Raw genomic sequence first — 19,127 nt, forward strand, 5'->3', positions numbered from 1 at the left:
CATTATGAATGAACTTTTGAATGAAAATATTACATTTTGGCTATTAATATTAAAGAGATCATAATAACCTTTCATATGGTATATGATACCATATATGTATATAGGTATGTAATACCCTGTACGAAAGTTGTTTCAACTCCAATTCAATTATCTAATTTTAATCCAATTGTGTGATATGCAATTAATATTCAAATTAATAAAAATTTATATTTATTTAAATTAAGTGCTCCTGGAACAACGCCATGTTAAAGTGACAGCTCGATTTCATATAAAACTTTAGAACTAGAACCGGTTCTAACTACCGAGGAACCAATGGAGGAACCAGTTCTTTGTCGGTTACCATGTCTCAAATGAATATTTATTTTAATTTGGGGATTATGTTTTGTAAATTGTGGTGTTGACGAAAATAGTATCTGGCAGCCAAGCGTGAAACGACGAGTAGTTGTAAACATTCTGTATTTTCTCACATCATCATCTCTCAAACAGTTTTTCATAGACAAACTGGGGGAATATTGGCGGCAACAACTGTTTGTCCGACTGTCTGCCTGCTTGCCACCTTAAACCAACAACAGCCAACTAACAGAAACAACACGAGCAATAGAGAAAAATAAAAACAACAAATTATAAAATCAAGCTAACAGGCAAGGCAGCAGCATCCAACAAACAATTATTTCTGTATATTTTATTTTTTTGGCCAGCCAGTCGTCGGCATACGTACGTTGTGGCCGCACTTTTTCATATTTTTGCGTTTCAGTTTCATTTAGAACGTGGAATCGTTTGGTTCATACAAATCGGTTGAAAAATCAAAACATATTTGTGAAAATTGCTAAAGAAAAACTTGAAAATTTTCGTTATAATTAAGTTGGTGGCAAAAGCAAAACGATCATTTAGCAATTGTTTATTGTTGGATGCGGTTGTAACGTCGTGACAAACGTGAAAGTGTATGTTGTGTTTGTGCTGTACTTTAAATTAATACTACTGAGGAGACCACAATTATTTCAATTTAAAGTTTTTGTGTGAATTTCTAAAAAAGTTGTTACTTTGAAATTAAAAAAAAAGTTAAAAATAAAAAGCAAACAAAAAAATAAACACTCAATTAGCAGAAAAGTTGCATAAAAAGCACACAACTACGACTTTTTAATACTAAATGAAAGTTGGCTAAACTGCAAGCTGAAGCTGGAGTTGCAGCAACCACAACAACAACCATAAGTAATTTAACAATAAAATACGTAATAGAAGTGATCGCAAGCTAAAAGAATTGAAAACAACAACAAAAGTTACACAGAATTAGACTAAATATAAAACGTTGATCTTAAATTGTTTGTTTTTATTGTTTTTGTTATCAGATTTTCAGTTTTTTTTTTCTTTTTGTTGTAATTCTTTCAAAGTGAATGTTTTGCAACAAACCGGAAATTCTAGATCATTTGTACAAAAAAAAAAACTCAGCAAAACTGTTACGAGTGGCAACAAACTACAAACGATCAAACATAATTGTTTGTTTGTTACACTCATTGTTTCAGACTTCTTATCTGTGTGATTCTGTGTGATGTGATCTTTAGCGCTATATCTTTTAATATGTACTTTAATCGGTTATTCGAATATTTTAAGGTTTAATATATGTTTACATACAATTTTATTATTTTTTACAAATACTTACATATGTATATTAATTTTCAAAAACTAAAGTCCCTTACAAAAAAATTCTCCTTTTAAAATTCTTATTAACAGTGATATAAATTTAGGACGGTTTTTTATCATATCTCAGGCATTTACAGATCGTAGTATAACGAATACCGATATGTATAACGAAAATCGGATATAACGAATTAAGAAGGTATTTTCTTCCGATATGACAAATAGTAAAGCGATATCTTCTTTACTTACTGTTCTTTTAAGATTAGCCGATTGAAAACTTTCTTAATTGAAGTGTTCAAAAATACAAATGGGAAATAAAAGAGAGTTTGAAGATTTTGAATAAATAAAATTGAGTATGATTAAAAATCAAAAAATTTTGTACTAAACATCTGAAATCATTCTGAAATTTTATATATACTATAGAAACTACTCTTGGTGAGGGATATATAAATTATAAATATGGGAAATACGTTATATATTTATGTGAATCTTTCATTATATAGCCTTTATAATTTGTTGTTTAAACAATAAAAATCTTACCTTATAGTTTTAAATCTAATACCGCTATAATTGAACCGATAGTTGGAAATCGGAAGACGTTTAAACATTCGATACGTTTACAAATAGACTCTAATTTTGTTCATACACTTGATGTGTTTGGACGTATGTTTATTCAATATTTTGCCCAAGTCTGCACTCACTCATTTACTAATTGTTACACCCCACATACATAATTTATTGGAGGTGCATTTATTTTGGTTAATCATTTGTTACAATATCAACAAGAGTATGGAATAAAATAAAAAAAATCGTTGATCATTGACTTCTTATATATATTTTGGGTATTTCATGTCAAGTGAACCAACTTTTGAAATCCAAGGTTAGTTCTATTGGATAGTAACTCAAACAAAATTTTTCAACAAGATCGGTCGAGAACTCTCTGAGTTAGAGAGAGGGGTTCAAAATTTGACATTTTGGCCAAAAAGGGTATTTTTCTTATCCATGTAACTTATTACCTATTGTTCATAGATAAATGTGTCTCAAATAGTAATAGATAGCTCTATCTTCAATCTTTCGAACAAAAATTAAAAAATTTTTAATATTTTTTTCCGAAATCAAAAACTTTTTCACTTTTTTCAAAATGAGCCATTTTTTCTTAAAATAAAGCTTAGATATTTTACTTAAAGACCTATTTGGTCGCTTAGTGCGATGCGAGTGAGATATTTATCAAAATAAATATTTTGTAACTCAAGAAATACAATTTTTGAATTTTTTTTGAAAAAACGAAATTTTTTTCCAATATGGGTCTTTTTGCTCAAAAGAAAGCTTAGGTACATTCCTTTAAGATATTTTTGTTCGCTTAGTGGGATTCAAAATAAATGTTTTAACACAAAAATTTTATATCTTGAGTTACAAAACATTATTTTTTATATATGTATATCCCACTCGCATCCTACAAGCGACCAGAACCATCTTAAAGAAATAGACCTAAGCTTTCCTTATAGCAAAAAAAAAAGGTCCCATTTAAAAAAAAGTCAAAAAAAAATTTTGCCAAAAAAAATAAAAAATTTAAAAAAAGGGCGCATTTTGAAAAAAAGTTTGATTTTGCAAAATCGACACATAGACAAATAACTTTGTGTCAATAAAAATACTTGTAACATAATTGCTTTATTAGTTATAGTTTAATTCAATTCCTAAATTTGAAAAATACAAAAAAAAAGGAACATGAGTTTTTTTATAAACGAACTGTTCAGAGGAGCAATATATGCATTATTACTCAATCACCAATCGTTAGAAAGTTACAATATAAGGAACTAATTTTTTGTGATTTAAATATTTTTTAGTTTTTTGATCACTTGCTCTAACTGATTATAGTTAATCTGATGTAGTTAATAATTATGCTTCGTTTAGTACACATATGACTGATGTGCCCGCTCTAAGAACAGAAAACGATCGCTTCAAAAGTGAAAGAATTAGCTTGAATTTTTTTTAGCAATACAGTTTTTCACGAGGCACATCCACAAGACTGTATAAAATAGACTGGTTTAATGAGTGACTTTAGTTTTTTTTCTATCAAATAGTATTGACAGAGGGGCCAGTAGGAATGATTGAAATGTAAAAATATTAACGACCACTAGAAAATTCCAAAAAAAAAAATTTCAACATTTGTTAAACCAGTTTTTATTAGCAGACACTGCATAGTGGTTTAGAATTTGTTTGGAAATAATTCGGTATCTCGAGAACTATTGAATATATCGTAACGAGGAGCTGATTTAAAGTAGTTCAGCTTCGTAGGCGGAATGGGTACAGGTACGTGTCCCCTCAAAGTTGATCACCTCAGGTCTCAAATTTTTTTAAAAAGCACTAACCTTGTGAAAATTCGATATGATTTCTCCAAAATATGCTTTTAAAAATCGTTCATCTCTTCTAAAACTCGTGTAACTTTCGGGCTGTTAACTAAACTAATTCACGCCAACGAAGTTTACACGCTGAAGTACCTTTTTGTAGCTACTGGTGAAAAAAACATGAATTTAATTTACTCAACCTTGTGACGTCTTAGAAATTGACAATAACCGATTTTACAGATTTGTGTTTGATAAGTTATCTGAGAGCTTCCAAAAGTTAATTTGTGTGATAAATATTTGGTGTTCGCACTAAATCAGATATATTCTTAAGAATCATGACGACTACCTTGATTCTTTTTAAAACAAATTGTGGATATATCTATTATTAGAGATATACCCAAAATTGAGCTTTGTACTTAGAGAATGTATGTATATCCAATGAATAATAATATTTAAAAAATCTATGACTCGATTTCTAGACAATGGGGCATTTTCCATATTTTTAAATAAGAAAACATTTAGAAATTGTTAGTTTATAAGCAAAACAATAAGCTTAACCGACTTTTCACACAAAATAAATATATATAGATATATATTACATAATTATGACGACTACATCCCTCGATTTTCTGAAAATAGTTTTGGCTATATCTCACATACTAAAAAAATATTTTTTTTCTACTAAGGGAAGGGTATATAAGAATCGACACAGTCGTCTCTAGCTCTCTAACTTGTTTTTTTCCATTTTTTTTGTTGGAGTTCTTACCGTTTTGGTCAATTACCGTATAAATCTGTTTATTGTTCTTATTACCATTATTATCCAATACGTTGCAATACTAAATCAACTTTGGCATACATTTGCTTTTTTTTTGTTTTGCTATACACAGACAATTAAATAATAAATTCACTTAATAGAGAATGGAGGATTAATTCTCGGTGCACCGTGAAAACGTTTTAAGTATTTTAATGTTTATTTTCAATTCTGTACTTTGCAATAAATTTGATCGGTTTTGGTGAATGAATGGATAAATGAACAAACAAACGAACAGGCTCTTTTTTGTTGTTGTTTTTTTTTTTAATTTTATCTAAATTTGTTAAATCAATTTTGTAGTCTTTTGTTGAATTGATTTTATTGTACGGAAAGCATTTTGTTAATGTATTTATAACAAAAAAACAAAAACTACAAAATAACAAAATAATAATCTCACTAGCGGAAAATCTACTGATTGTTCCAGCACGAAAAGTGAATTTATCATATGGCATTACACAGATACTATATCTTAACAAATACATATAAGTACACTTGAAGATTTTATTTATTTCTTTTTGGGGTAAGTTCTATAAAGATCTACATACATACTAACATAGCTTTCATTTGCGTCAAGAGGGTCATAATTAAAATTTTTATACAGAGTACTATAGACATTCTTCTGATTAAGCTCTTTCAGATAACTGAGATATTGGATATTCTTTACCATGTCTTACTTTCGATTTCACTAACATCTACAAACAGCGAGAGAGTTTTTTCCAAGTCTAGTTTTATTAAAACTAAAGAAAATCAATTACTATAATACATCTAGAGTCACTAGATTTGGATATTTTATAGCCTATAAATAATTTTGGTAATACTTTTTGGCGGAAAATTATACGGTGTTATACAAATGAAACCGAAATTTAAAGATTTTTAATATTTTGAAGTTTTTTCCTCAAATTATCAAACAATTACAGTAAATTTTTTGAAAATGTTTGTTTTTCGCAAGGCTTGGTGGTTGGTTGGTTTACGTGGTAGTTCACTACGTGCGAACAATCAAGTACAGTCGAAGAGACCCCGTTTTGATAAGACCACATCACTCGTCTGATGTAATGTCGTTTACATCGCAATGTAACTAAAATGTGCACAAAAAGTCATGCTGTGAGATATCTCAGTAGGTCATTGAGTTTAGACCCGGCTACCTCACTAAGGTTGGTCAATGTATAGTTGTCTACCCTACATGTGTCTAAATTACGCCATCTATTATATACCTTTAATAGTCCGCAGTGGAATTGCTACTGAGTCCGCATTGGAGATATCTAACACAGATTCCATTCTGGCTAGTTCTTCTGCCTGTTCATTACCGTAGTGGTCCCTGTGCGCAGGTACCCAAACCTAAGTAATGTCAGATAAATGACCTAGCTTTGATAGAGAATTCCTACATTGCCTAACTAGTAGGGTATTTGGTTCAATCGGATAATCGAGCAAATAATTAATCGGGGTTAAGATTTAATCGGTTAATTTTAAATTAATTGATTAACCGAATAATTTCTATTTATATTTTAAACTGAATATTCTGTACTTAAATACAAAATAGACAAAGCATAGCAATTCAACCAAAAAGTAATTAATTTTCTTAAGTTTTAATAAACCAACCTTGGACAAAAGTTAATTTTTGGATGAAAATCTCTATAATATTCACTATCAAATTTCTAAGACTATATATGATATATTGGGAGTCGGAAAACCAGTCTAAAGAAAGTCGAGTCACTTTTAAGAATGTATTTTTTTTAATTATACCCTACACCACCATAGTGGGGAGGTGGTGTAGGGTATTTCACTTAGCCGCCATACAAATGTCCTCCCGAATTGGACTTTATCTTTAATTTATATAGGAATCAACACAAATTTCGCTCCAAATAAGTTTTATATTTACCAAATTTTATGATGATCGGTCCATAATTAGCTCCCATATAAGGCCCGCATCCGTAAATCACTTTATGGAGCATAAATCTGGTATCCAACCAAAATTCAACAGAAATAAGCTTTATATAGACATAAATCTCACGAACTAATTTCATGGCGATCGGTCCATAATTAGTCATAGGCCCCATATAAGTCTGAATTTCGAAAATCAGTCACGAAAATAACTTACAGAAATTAAAAAAAAATGTTTTGCTCATTTGCTCAGGGCAAAGCCATACTTTCTTACTTGTTTTTAATAATTTTGAAAGAGTATTTTTCTAACATGATCTAGTATGAATACTTTTTCATCACACTGTACATATGTGATTATTTGTGTCCATAAAATAGATATATATTCATTTTATTTGAATACAGTGGGATGAATTCATGCGATATACTTTTCTTTTCATTTTGTTGTTACTATTTATTATTTGTTATTTTATTTATTTTAATTTGTTTGTTGAGTCATACGGCGAAAACACACGCAATAATTTTTAGTTTATTGAGTCGACTATTTTGTAATATTGTTGCTATAAATTATATTGTTTTAGTAAAATCGTTTCTATATCTTCGTCATAGTCTCCACAATCTCCTCCTTCTCATCTGTTGTAGCACCTCAAAAAAAAAGCACAAAAAACACTTTCTGACGTTACTAGCATCTATTAATAAAATGTTTTCATCTACAATTTTATTCTTTTACGTTCAGATGAGCAAAAATTTGTATTCTTCGATCAATGATCTTCAGCACCTGATCATTGATCGAAGAATACAAATGGGGTTAAAGTTTTATTTTTGGAAAATTTGTAAAATAAAAATTGTATAATATAATCTCTAGAGGAGTTTGTTTTTAATTACAAAGTGAATAAAGATTTATAATAATATGGATATAATAATTTGTTTATAATGCAGTTGTAATTATAGTCGTACTTAAATACTTGTAATAATTGAAAGTGTTATATGTACAAAAGTTCAATTTGGAAACAAACGTAATCTCTGTTTGCTTTTAATTCTAGTATATTATATTTCGAGTATTAGTAGTAATTAACTCAGCCATATACAGGTTATGATATATAATATTAATTATACGTTATAATGATTCATTGCACAAAGTCTAAAGACAAGAAATAAATACTTTTTGTGAGAGAAGAAATGATTGACTTTTAAAACTAAACTAATTCCATGGACCAGTGAATATATTCAAATATACAATTAAAAAAATTGGGATTCTTGTAGAAAAACATGAGAAAAAATAAGCTTTTTGGATGCAGTATTGTATAGAAATAAACGATGGATTTTAGACGAGGTAACCAGAAAAGAACAAAACAACATCAACACATTCTTCCAAGCGGGCACTTGCCATACAAAAGCCATGTCTTCTGTAAGGTCATATGCGCTGCGGAAGCTGGAGTGTAAACGTAACTCTCTCCTGGGCAAATAAGTTTATTTTGTATCTATGAAAATTGGTAATAGTCGGTCCATGATATCACTTAGCTCTTGTAACACTCTTTTAAGTCCATTTACAAAAATCATTGTAACTCCCATAAATCTCTTATAAATGTCGATATAGAGATAAAATTCGTAAAATGAAGTAAACAGAAACCACTCTATAAGATTTATCGTAGTCCCTATACAACGCCCATTGCCGAAAATAAATTTCAGTCATACTAATTTCTTAAAAATGTCACAAATAAGTTTCATATACACAGAAGCAACACTTCAAAATTCTGTATGGATCGATACACTACAGACTATAGTCCTTATATAAATATTGTTATAAAGATAATACTTGTTTAATGCACGATAAAGTCGTTTTCAGAAGTGAACCTTATATGCGAAAGTGATTCAATCGGTAAGGTGGGTGTTAGACCAAAATATTTGGGCGTTACAAAGATCAGCACAAACGCATAATATTTTATCCACTTGGTGGTGTAGGGAATAATTAAGCAAAAAAACTTTTCACTATTTTCGAACATTGCCTGAAGTAGGGTACATGTATATATTGATTTAAAAATGAGTTGTTAGTCATTTTTGAAGCCAGTTCTTATCAAATATGTAAAAATATTACAAAATTTTTAAAAAATCTTTGAGAACTATTTGCATGTTATTTTGGAATTTATTGGAAATAAGATACATAGTAGTATAAAGACAATTTCAAAATTTAAACTTAAATATCTTGTAAAATATAAGATACAACCTATTCAAATAGATAGCTATTTCTTTCCTTCTCACATGTTTGATCACAAAGTTTGCTTTATTGTAATCTCTCCATATTTGTTACAAGCTGTACAGTTACAAGCTATACAAAGTTTTCCTAACCAGAGTTGGTCGACTTTGATACCCTGTATCTCACTTCGTATTCTAACAGGGTAGTCACAAATTGAGGAGGTTAAAGCCCATGCCCTTCTCTACAATCGGGCCAATAGTTTAGAAGATTAAAATTTAGTACAACTTTTTTTTACAATAGGACACACTGAGCGCTACTTCACATACTCAACAAATTGTATCCAAATCGAAGGCCATCAGTAAAATACTTATAAAGAATTTGCCACTTAAAATCGGTACGGATTAAAGCTAGCATAACTTTTAAATGTTAACGTTTGTTAACATTTTATACATGAAATTAAAGGTACTTCATTAAGTTTTAAAAAATATAACTGTAGGTATATCTGTCTTTATTGCAAATAAATTTTCTGGATTTTCTACTTATGACTCCCATTAATAGCTGCACAACTTTTCTTCTCACTTCTACCGTTATTCCAGCATATTTATTCCACTTTGTTCTCATCAAAATCAGGTTTTTTACTGTACCTGCGTTCTTTTTTTTTTAATTTACGTTTAACAATTGCCCAATATATCTCGATAGGACGAAGATTTGGGCAATTTGTTCATAAACATAATGACTTGCAATTCATTGCAGAATAACGCTAGATTTGTTGTTAAAAATGTATGTAGATCTTTTTCCATTTTGATAGCAGGAGGCGTTGTTATGATTACTACAGTGCGTACCGATTTTAAGTGTCCACTTCTTTAAATATAAAGTAGAAATACTCCCATATCATATACATATTGTGGAGATCGGTGCAAAACTTAACATAGCTTTTACATACAAGATTAGGTCTGTCCAAGCAGTAGTGAAACTCTTGAGTACATCATAATCGGTCCCGTTATGATATTTGGAAAGAAATATTTCAGGTTAAGATTACTAATAAATCAGTTCCTCCTTTAACCGTATTGAGTTCTTAACCAATCCACTCAGTCTCACGAACGAAGGCATTTATCCTTTGAGCCATCAGTGAACACTTCAAATAAACTATCGTTATGGAAATGACGCATATCATTCTGTCCAGTTGTTATCGACAAAGAAAATTCTCTCAATTTTGTTCGGGATTTTTCTCCAGACTATTAAACACCGTGACATGTCCATATTCCTCTTTTTGACATGCATCGAAGCCTTTGCCATAAGATCAGCAGGCAGCCAATTCATCAAGGCGAAAAGAGCCTTTGATGGCGTGGTATATATTGAACCTGTAATCATATGTCGAAAAGTTTGTAATATTTTAAAAGAACGCCCCACCAAACGAGTGCACCATATCTCAGTATGGGATTCACCACTATTTCGGAGAGCCACTGAAACATCAATTGCATACGCAATGCTCCTAAACTCAAATTTCACAAGTTTGGAATTTATTGCAAGTTTCCACAAGGGGATAGTGCACCACCTTGAGCAGTCCCTCCATTCGCCATTTTATAGATTGTGGTAGAGGCCAAAACCCGAAAATCTCTTTAACCCCCAATATCACAATGTCTGGTTATATATATGTTAACTTACCAGACAATTTTCATACAAACATTATTTTAACAGACAGTATAACTTTAAGTTATCATATAACCAGACATTTTGCTAATAGGGGTAACTCCCATAAATGTTGTCATAGATATGAATTCAGCCCAAATAACTATCATTTAATCGGAAACCACACTCTTAAATTGAATTCAAATATAAAAAAAATTCCCTCCAAAAAGCCTTTTGCACAAAATCATGCCCTCACTAAATAAACTATTATTAATTATTTGCAACAGGTGTAGGGTATAATATGATTTAAGAAATTAAAAAGCAATCCATTCCTTTAATGTTTGCACAATATTTGCAAATACAACAAAAGCAAGTAAATCTGTATTTACAATTTATAATTATTAAACATTAATTCAAATATCGTTAAGAGAAAGAACAAAAAAAAAAAAACTAAGTAAAACATTAATGTAAAGAATGTGGCCTTAATTGGCTGTAATCTCGTTTAGAAAAGCTCTTTTGTTTTCAGCCACTTGTGAACGTACAAGTGAATTTCCAATTAATTTTGAACAAAACTAATCAATTTCAAACCTTTTTTTTTATATTTCCAAAGTACTTACTTAACCTACAGCAGGAGACCGACCCAGTTTGTAACTAAATAATGTTTATAAGTTTACAATTTCATACAATAGAGGAATACGAATAATCTGTACATACACACCTATTTTTATACTTACCCTGCAGTTAAGCAAGTAGTCAATGTATCCCTTATAGACAGTAATTGTCACTAATGTCCTATCACGTGGCTGCCTCCAATTTATATATGTTGGGTCATATGACACGTATGTGCTTTTTGTAGTGCAGAGAGACGACAATTGGTTACATTATACATCTCAGGTAATCTTGCGTGAAGTCAATAGTAACTTTAGTGTCTCTTAGTAACCTATAGTGAAGTCACTTTAAACGTTTTGTGAGTTTATGCAAATTGTGTTGATATAATTCTCATACAGTTTACTTTTGCTTAAGTATACTGATATCCCATGTGACATAGCGTGAAGTCAATAGTCACTTTAATGTCTCTTAGTAGCCTATAGTGAAGTCACTTTAAACGTTTATTTTGTACTGCACTTTAGAAATTAGTTATTTTATGCACCAGAAGTAATCTATTGGAGAGTTGTAGGAGGAAGGTTTGTTTACAAGAAATCGATTATTGGACTGTCTGTGATATGTCTTTTTAGCTACCTAATCAAGGTCAATTAGCACCCGTACATGTTAAAATAACTACTTATATAGCTAGTAAGTTAACTGACGCTTAGTAACCAGTATGTGAATCCAATTCGTTGACTACTTTGGACTAGCTATCAGACAGTATCATTGCAATCAAAAAGGTTCAAGTGCTTAGAACATGCACGTGTTAAAATAATTAGTCACTTAGCTAGTTATTTAACTAGTTGTCATCCTAAATGATGGGTAAAATCACTAGTTCGGGACTGTCTCCTAAAACTGCTGGGTACTACTTACAACATACATATGTATGTGCATATAGTAAAACAAAACTGCAAAAAAACCATTGTGAGTTTATGAATTGTTCCAATATCTGATGTTGGACATCGTCATGAGTTAAAACTAACAATTATTGTATTTGTTATTCACTCATATGTGTAGGTATGTGGGTGATGTTCATATCTAGGATGGCATAAAAACGCATAAAAACTCTTCCAAGCACTAGATGGATTCATAGAGAACTCAATTGACACTGAATGAGATTTATAATACAATGGATAAGAAGCCAATCATATTTTATGTATTTAACATGCTTGACTGAGAGATTTCAATGGGTCAAAGTATTAAAAAAAATTTTAATTATTAATATGTATGAATGGTATTGTTATACATAGAAATGACAGCACATTTTTTAATTGAAATGCTGATTGAATTAAGACAAATTACACTGTGCAACAAATTTAGTGTTCTATCGTGAAATAAAAGACGGCTAGTGGATCAACCAAACAACCCACGTCCGATTTGTTAAAGTTGGTTAGAATTTTTTATTCTAGAAGTTAGTCTTCTAGCTCATTGAATTCAGATAAATTACATTTTGAGACAAATATCGCGTGATCTTTGATTCCATACCGAAATAAAAAAAAAAACTAGTGGACCAACCAAAGCCTGACTTATTTTGTAAAAGTGGTTAGAATTTATGGGCTCAAGAATTGATCTGTTTTTCATGAATTTCTCTTCATTATGAGAGAAAATTTACAACAGTGGGTAATATAATATTGATTGTTAATATATCGTTATCTTATTGAAAATAATTCAAATGTACACAGAAAAAACTATTTCTTTTAACCGTTTTAATTCAAATATTTGTCACATATTGAACTGGTTTCAATTATTTCATAATTGAATCAAGTATTCATGTGCTCAAAAACAAAATTTTCTGATATTTTCTATTGAATTTTGAGTTTTGAATTTGATAATTTTGATAATTGAATATACAATTTTCGTTATTGGTTGAACTTTAAATACAAAAATTATTGAATAGATAATTTTCGTAATTGAATCCACATTGAATGAAACTTATATTCTTGAGAAGAGCTAGGGACTCTAGCTAATTGACAATTTGTTGTTTCCCACTTATACGTCAAAATTTTGAGATATATGGGTTTTTATTTTTCACCTGCCCTGAATACTACTAATTACCGAATTGTGGTAATTAGGAATTTACATCGTTTTTGGGTACTCAACACTCTGGCGAAGCTACTAGATACTTTCAGAGTTGTATTTTTTTTTTTTGACAAATTCCAAAAATATAACGTTAAAAAAATAAATACTGTTTAAAAGTACATCTTTTTTTGTAGATAATAAATCGCTATTAAATACAAAACTCTAAAATAAAAACTATTTTAAAATGTCTTCTAGAAAGTGTAAAATAAACACAGACCAATTTTGTTATATTTGCGGAAAAATTATTCAATTAAATCGAGGTTTTCCTATAACACAAACACTGCAAAATGTTTATTTATGTACATTATTTTGGATTCCCCGTGTCAAATCAGTTCAATTCGATTTGCACAAATTGTAGTGAATATATTCCAGGTAAAATGAACATTAAAAATGTCAGTTTGGTTGACCCATAAAAAATTGTTTTGCCGCCACTCCACATTAAATTAGGTTTAATGAAAAATTTCGTAAAAGCTTTAGATATGAAAAAAACAGAATTTCAATATTTATGCAGCGTGTTCTCGAGTCTTTCTGCGGCTAAATTAAAATAAGGGATATTTGTGGGTCCTCAAATAAGAAAAATTTTGGGTGATACCAAATTTGAGTGTCTATTAACCGATGTTGAAAAAGCAGCATGGAATTCTTTTTGGGGAATAAGAAAAGTCAAAATTATAGAGATATTGTTGCGAATTTATTATATAATTTTGAACTGATGGGTGTAAATATGTCCCTCAAAATTCACTTTTTACATTCTCATGTGGATTTTTTCCCGGAAAACCTCGGACACATGACTGACGAACATAGAGAGCGTTTCCATCAAGATTTGAAGTTTTTCGAGAGGAATTATAAAGTTATTTGGTATCAGAATATGCTAGGAGACTACTGTTGGAGTGTCGTGAGGGAGACAAATGAAAATAATTATAAAAAGAAGACTAAAACACTTCACTTTTAATTTTTTCTCCTAATTTAATGTACATTTTTATATGTTTCGGTTTTAATAAATATCTCAAAAGTTTGACGTCCAGGATTTTTTTTTTAATATTTTTTCCGAAGTTAGAAGACCTAAATACACAAATCCTCATATTTTTCAATTCATGAGCAAAAACCTTGTAAACTAGTGTTATTACAGATACATATGCAACAAATGACAGTTGTCAAAGGAATAATCTCGAACCGTATGTTTATTTTGAAGTTCTGCAACGACTTTTCAATGGTTGTGGTTAGAAGAAACAAGTAAGAGAGCTATATTCGGCTGTGCCGAATCTTATATACCCTTCACCAAATTATACTTCAAAATACAAATTTTAAATATTTTTAGTAATATTTAATATTTTTTTTTTAACTTTAAAAACTATTTTTTTGTTTTTAAAATTTTTTTGGTGAAAAAAAAACCGATTTAAAAAATTTCTTTCAAAGGTCTTTGAAATATCTATCATTATATATCAATATTGTCTATATTAATGACTTAGTAATCCAGATATAGGTCAAAAATAAGTCGAAAATCGAGGTTGTCCTGGTTTTTTCTTCATATTTCAGCCATTTGTGGACCGATTTTGCTGATTTTAAACAGGAAACTTCTCGAAAGCATGTCTGAAAGAATTATTAAAGATTTGGATCCCGAAGATATTTGGGGTCTTCAGAAAATTGATTTCAACAGACAGACAGACGGACATGGCTTAATCGACTCCACTATTTATAACGTTCCATAATATACATATGTATTTTATAGGGTCGGAAAATTATATTGTGGAAATTTCAAACTTATACCTTCTCACGAAGGTGAAGGGTATAAAAATAGTGTTTATTTTAAATATCTTCTTAAGAATACTATTGCATCTATGGTTTCATCTGCCATTCTGGAACGAACAAATCTGCAAGTATTTTCCTCTTCTACCGTCAGAAATGAAATGATCTATTTCTTTTGCAAGTTGCAAATATACATTATAATTTGGTCTCGTTATAGTTATTTGGGTTTTTACATTTATTACTAATACCTTTTAGCCTTTGAGCAATTGAAATATTTCATCTGAGATAAAATCAATTTCGTTTGAAGAGGATTTAAATTGAGTTTTGATAGATAACTTACAAAAAAAGGTAGAGAATTGATTTTCCAGAGCCCCTCTATTAACTATGTTGTCGCAGGCGATGAGCTTAACAAGTTTGCTCAACGTCACTTTGCGATATTCGTGCATGTAGAATGTCAAATTATATGAAAAATGCATACAATTTCCCCTATTCATTTATTTAAAAACTGGATTTGGAAAATCCCGTGATTTAAAATTAAAAAATCCCGGCGGAAAACCACGGGATTCCCTGTTTGGCATCTCTAATCGTGATACACTAATTCAAATTTTTTCTAATTTTCGTACACTAATATCGTAATTTTCTTAATTATGTAATAAAATTCTTTCATTTTAGAAATTCAACCATAATATTGGCGACCAATAATTAAAACTCAATGTCAGCTGCTACCTGCTCCCGCCTACAATCAAAAATGGCACCAACAACAAGCTCGAACACAAAGGCATCCAACGATGCATCGTTGACTATCAAATTGGGTAGTACACACAACAATCGTCCATGTGGTTTGTCCAGTAGCTACACAAGTCGCAATGGCACCAACAGCAGTAGTGTGGGTTCCAGTGAATCGTCAGATCCGGTCGAATCAGACTGCAGTGAAGAGACTGACGAGGAACAGCACACAAAACATACAAAAAGTAATACGGAGAACACCTATGAAGATATAGATGAGGATGATGATGACGATGAGGAAGATGATGATGAGGAGGAAGAAGATGATGACGATGAGGATGATGATGGCAATGAAACAGATGATGAGGAAGATGATACTTCAGAGGATAACAGTAGTGTAGAAACAGCCAAAGGTGTTAGAAAATATAGTTTAGACGATTATCAAATAATTAAAACAGTTGGTAAGTAAATTTTAACAATAAAATACAAATTATGCAAATTTCCTTTAGACAATGTCTAGGTCACAGATATATATTTAAAACATGATTAAATGTGATCTCCAAATGGTCATTTGGCATTTTAATTATCCATTTTAATGTTGTTTTTTCCTTAAAATTATTGCGATTTACAAAGAAACGTTTTTCTTCGAAATTCTATTAAAATTCGAGCGTTGGACAAAAACATGTTTAACGATTATTTATCAGATGTTTTCGTAAATATTATTGTGAATTTGGTGTGAGTTCCCTAGTCTATGATTCATGTGTTTTGTATTTGGTTTTTGGTGTTTTCTTTCTTCGAATTGGCTGATTATCTCCAGACTGTTGGTCTTTAGGTGTGAATATAATTTGCTCAGTAATGTAAATATTTACGCAAAACCATTTATATGTTTATGAATTAATTTGTAGTATGTGCATTTAAAGATACAAAAAGTTTATCTAGAACAAGGTAATATGAAAATTTATGCAGATACGACTAAACCAGATGTCAAAGATATTTAATTTTTGATGATTAATAAGATTATACGTTTAAGTTGTAACCATTACTGGTTCATTGATACATTTTTAGAAATAAAAAAAAAATTCAAATAACACTAGTTTACAAATCAAACATTTTTGTTTGCTCATGGAATGGAACTTATATTTTTGAGAAGAGCTACGGACGCTAGTTAATTGAACATTTTTTGTTTCCCACCTATACGTCAAAATTTTGAGATATATGGGTTTTTATTTTTCACCTGCCCTGAGTACTACTAATGCATACTGTAGTGTACCTAATTGTGGTAATTAAGTATTTACATCGTTTTTGGGTACTCAACACTCTGGAGAAGCTACCAGATACTTTCAGAGTTGTATTATTTTGACAAATTCCAACAAAAATTAACGAGAAAAAAATAAATACTGTTTAAAAGGACATCTTTCCTGTAGATAAACGTTAATAAATCGCTATTAAGTACAAAACTCTAAAGTAAAACCTATTTTAAAATATCTTATAGAAAATGTAAAATAAACCCAGACCATTTTTGTTTTATTTTCGGAAAAATTATTCAGTCAAATCGAGGTTTTCCTATAACACAAACACTGCAAAATGCTTATTTACTTTAAAAAATTTCGTAAAAGCTTTAGATAAGACAAAACCAGCATTTCAATATTTATGCAGTGTGTTCCCGAGTCTTTCTTTGGCTAAATTAAAAGAAGGGATATTTGTGGGTCCTCAAATAAGAAAAATTTTGGGTGATACCAAATTTGAGTGTCTATTAACCGATGTTGAGAAAGCAGCATGGAATTCTTTTAAACCTGTTGTTCAAGAATATTTGGGGAATAATAAAAGTCAAAATTACAGAGATATTGTTGCGAATTTATTACATAATTTTGAACTGATGGGCGTAAATATGTCCCTCAAAATTCACTATTTACATTCTCATGTGGATTTTATCCCGGAAAACCTCGGACACATGAGTGACGAACATGGAGAGCATTCCCATCAAGATTTGAAGTTTTTCGATGTTAATTATCAAGGTTTTTGGAATCAGAATATGCTAGGAGACTACTGTTGGAGTCTCGTGAGGGAGACAAATGAAAATAATTATAAACAAAACACTAAAACACTTCACTTTTAATTTTTTTGTCCTAATTTAATGTACATTTTTATATGTTTCGTTTTTAAGAAATATCTCAAAAGTTTGACGTCCAGGATTTTTTAAAATATTTTTTCCGAAGTTGGAAGACCTAAATACATAAATCCCCATATGTTTCAATTCATGAGCAAAAACCTTGTAAACTAGTGTAATTAGTTTAAAAGGTACACTTTATAATGGATTACATTTTTATTATGTGGATAGGATTTTGCTTCATTGCTAATATTCTTCTTAAATTATGTGTCTGCTTAAGATATTGAAGTTCAGAATCAACAGATTTTACAACAATATTTTGCTGATATTTTTTTGTATCGCTCCTTCTTCTTACTTAGAACTCGATGCTATTAAACATAAAATAAATTACAGACAAATTTTTTGGATTTGCTTTATTAGTTTTATTCCATAAGAAGTGCACAAAGTATAAACATGTACTCATTTGTGCTCCCTACTGTATATCCCACTCCCATCCCTCTAAGCGACCAAAAAACTCTTAAAGGAATGAACCTAAGCTTTCTTTTGAGCAAAAAAAAAAAATTAAAAAAGTGCCCAATCAAAACATTTATTTTGATAGATATCCAACTCGCATCCCACTAAGGGACCAAATAGGTCTTCAAAGAAAATATATAAGCTTTCTTTTGAGAAATAAAAAAGGGACCATTTTGAAAGGTATAGTCCCTAAACTTTCTTTAGAGCAACAAAAAAAAATTTTAAAAAATGTCAAAAAAAGTTTTTGATTTCGGAAAAAAATGTCACACATTTTTTTTTATTTTTTCGAAAGATTGAAGAAATAGCTATCTAAACTATTTGGGACACATTTTGCGAAGTTACATGGATAAGAAAACACATCTGTTTGGCCAAAATTTACCCCCTCTAACTCAGGGAGTTCTCGACCGATCTTTCATCCCGATCGGAAGACATCGATTTCAAAAATTGTTTCACTTGACATTAAATCCCCCATATATATAATTGATATAAACAAAAAACCACGACTACCTCGATTTTCGACCTATTTCTGATCCATATCTGAATTACTAAAAAATGTAATGAAATTTAATGGCAGGCAGCTTTTAGATAAATGTATTAAATATTTTCGCTGCAACAACTAGAAGTTCTATATGATGTTCATAACTTTTGAAGGGAACATATTTTTAATCCATATCTGGATTACTAAGTTATTAATATAGACAATATGGATATCTTATGATAGAGTTTTTTGACACCAAAAAATTTGTTTTACCATCAAATTTGTTTCACTAATAAATTTATTTTAATATACATATATATTGTTTAAACTCAAAAAAGTAATGAAAT

General features: G+C 30.2%; 1 protein-coding gene across 1 annotated transcript in view; it reads left to right on the forward strand.

The window, feature by feature from the left end:
• The first annotated feature begins 705 nt into the window (after positions 1 to 705).
• Positions 706 to 19,127, forward strand: part of Pka-C3 (Protein kinase, cAMP-dependent, catalytic subunit 3) — a 48,727-nt gene continuing 30,305 nt past the window's right edge. Inside the window, exons 1-2 of the mRNA XM_065505076.1 lie at positions 706 to 1,209; positions 15,629 to 16,143. Coding sequence (XP_065361148.1) covers positions 15,669 to 16,143 — 475 coding nt within the window. The 5' untranslated portion in view covers positions 706 to 1,209; positions 15,629 to 15,668. The remainder of the gene's footprint in view (positions 1,210 to 15,628; positions 16,144 to 19,127) is intronic.

The sequence above is a fragment of the Calliphora vicina genome, chromosome 3 (assembly GCF_958450345.1).
Source record: "Calliphora vicina chromosome 3, idCalVici1.1, whole genome shotgun sequence".
Taxonomy (NCBI): Eukaryota; Metazoa; Arthropoda; class Insecta; order Diptera; family Calliphoridae; genus Calliphora; species Calliphora vicina.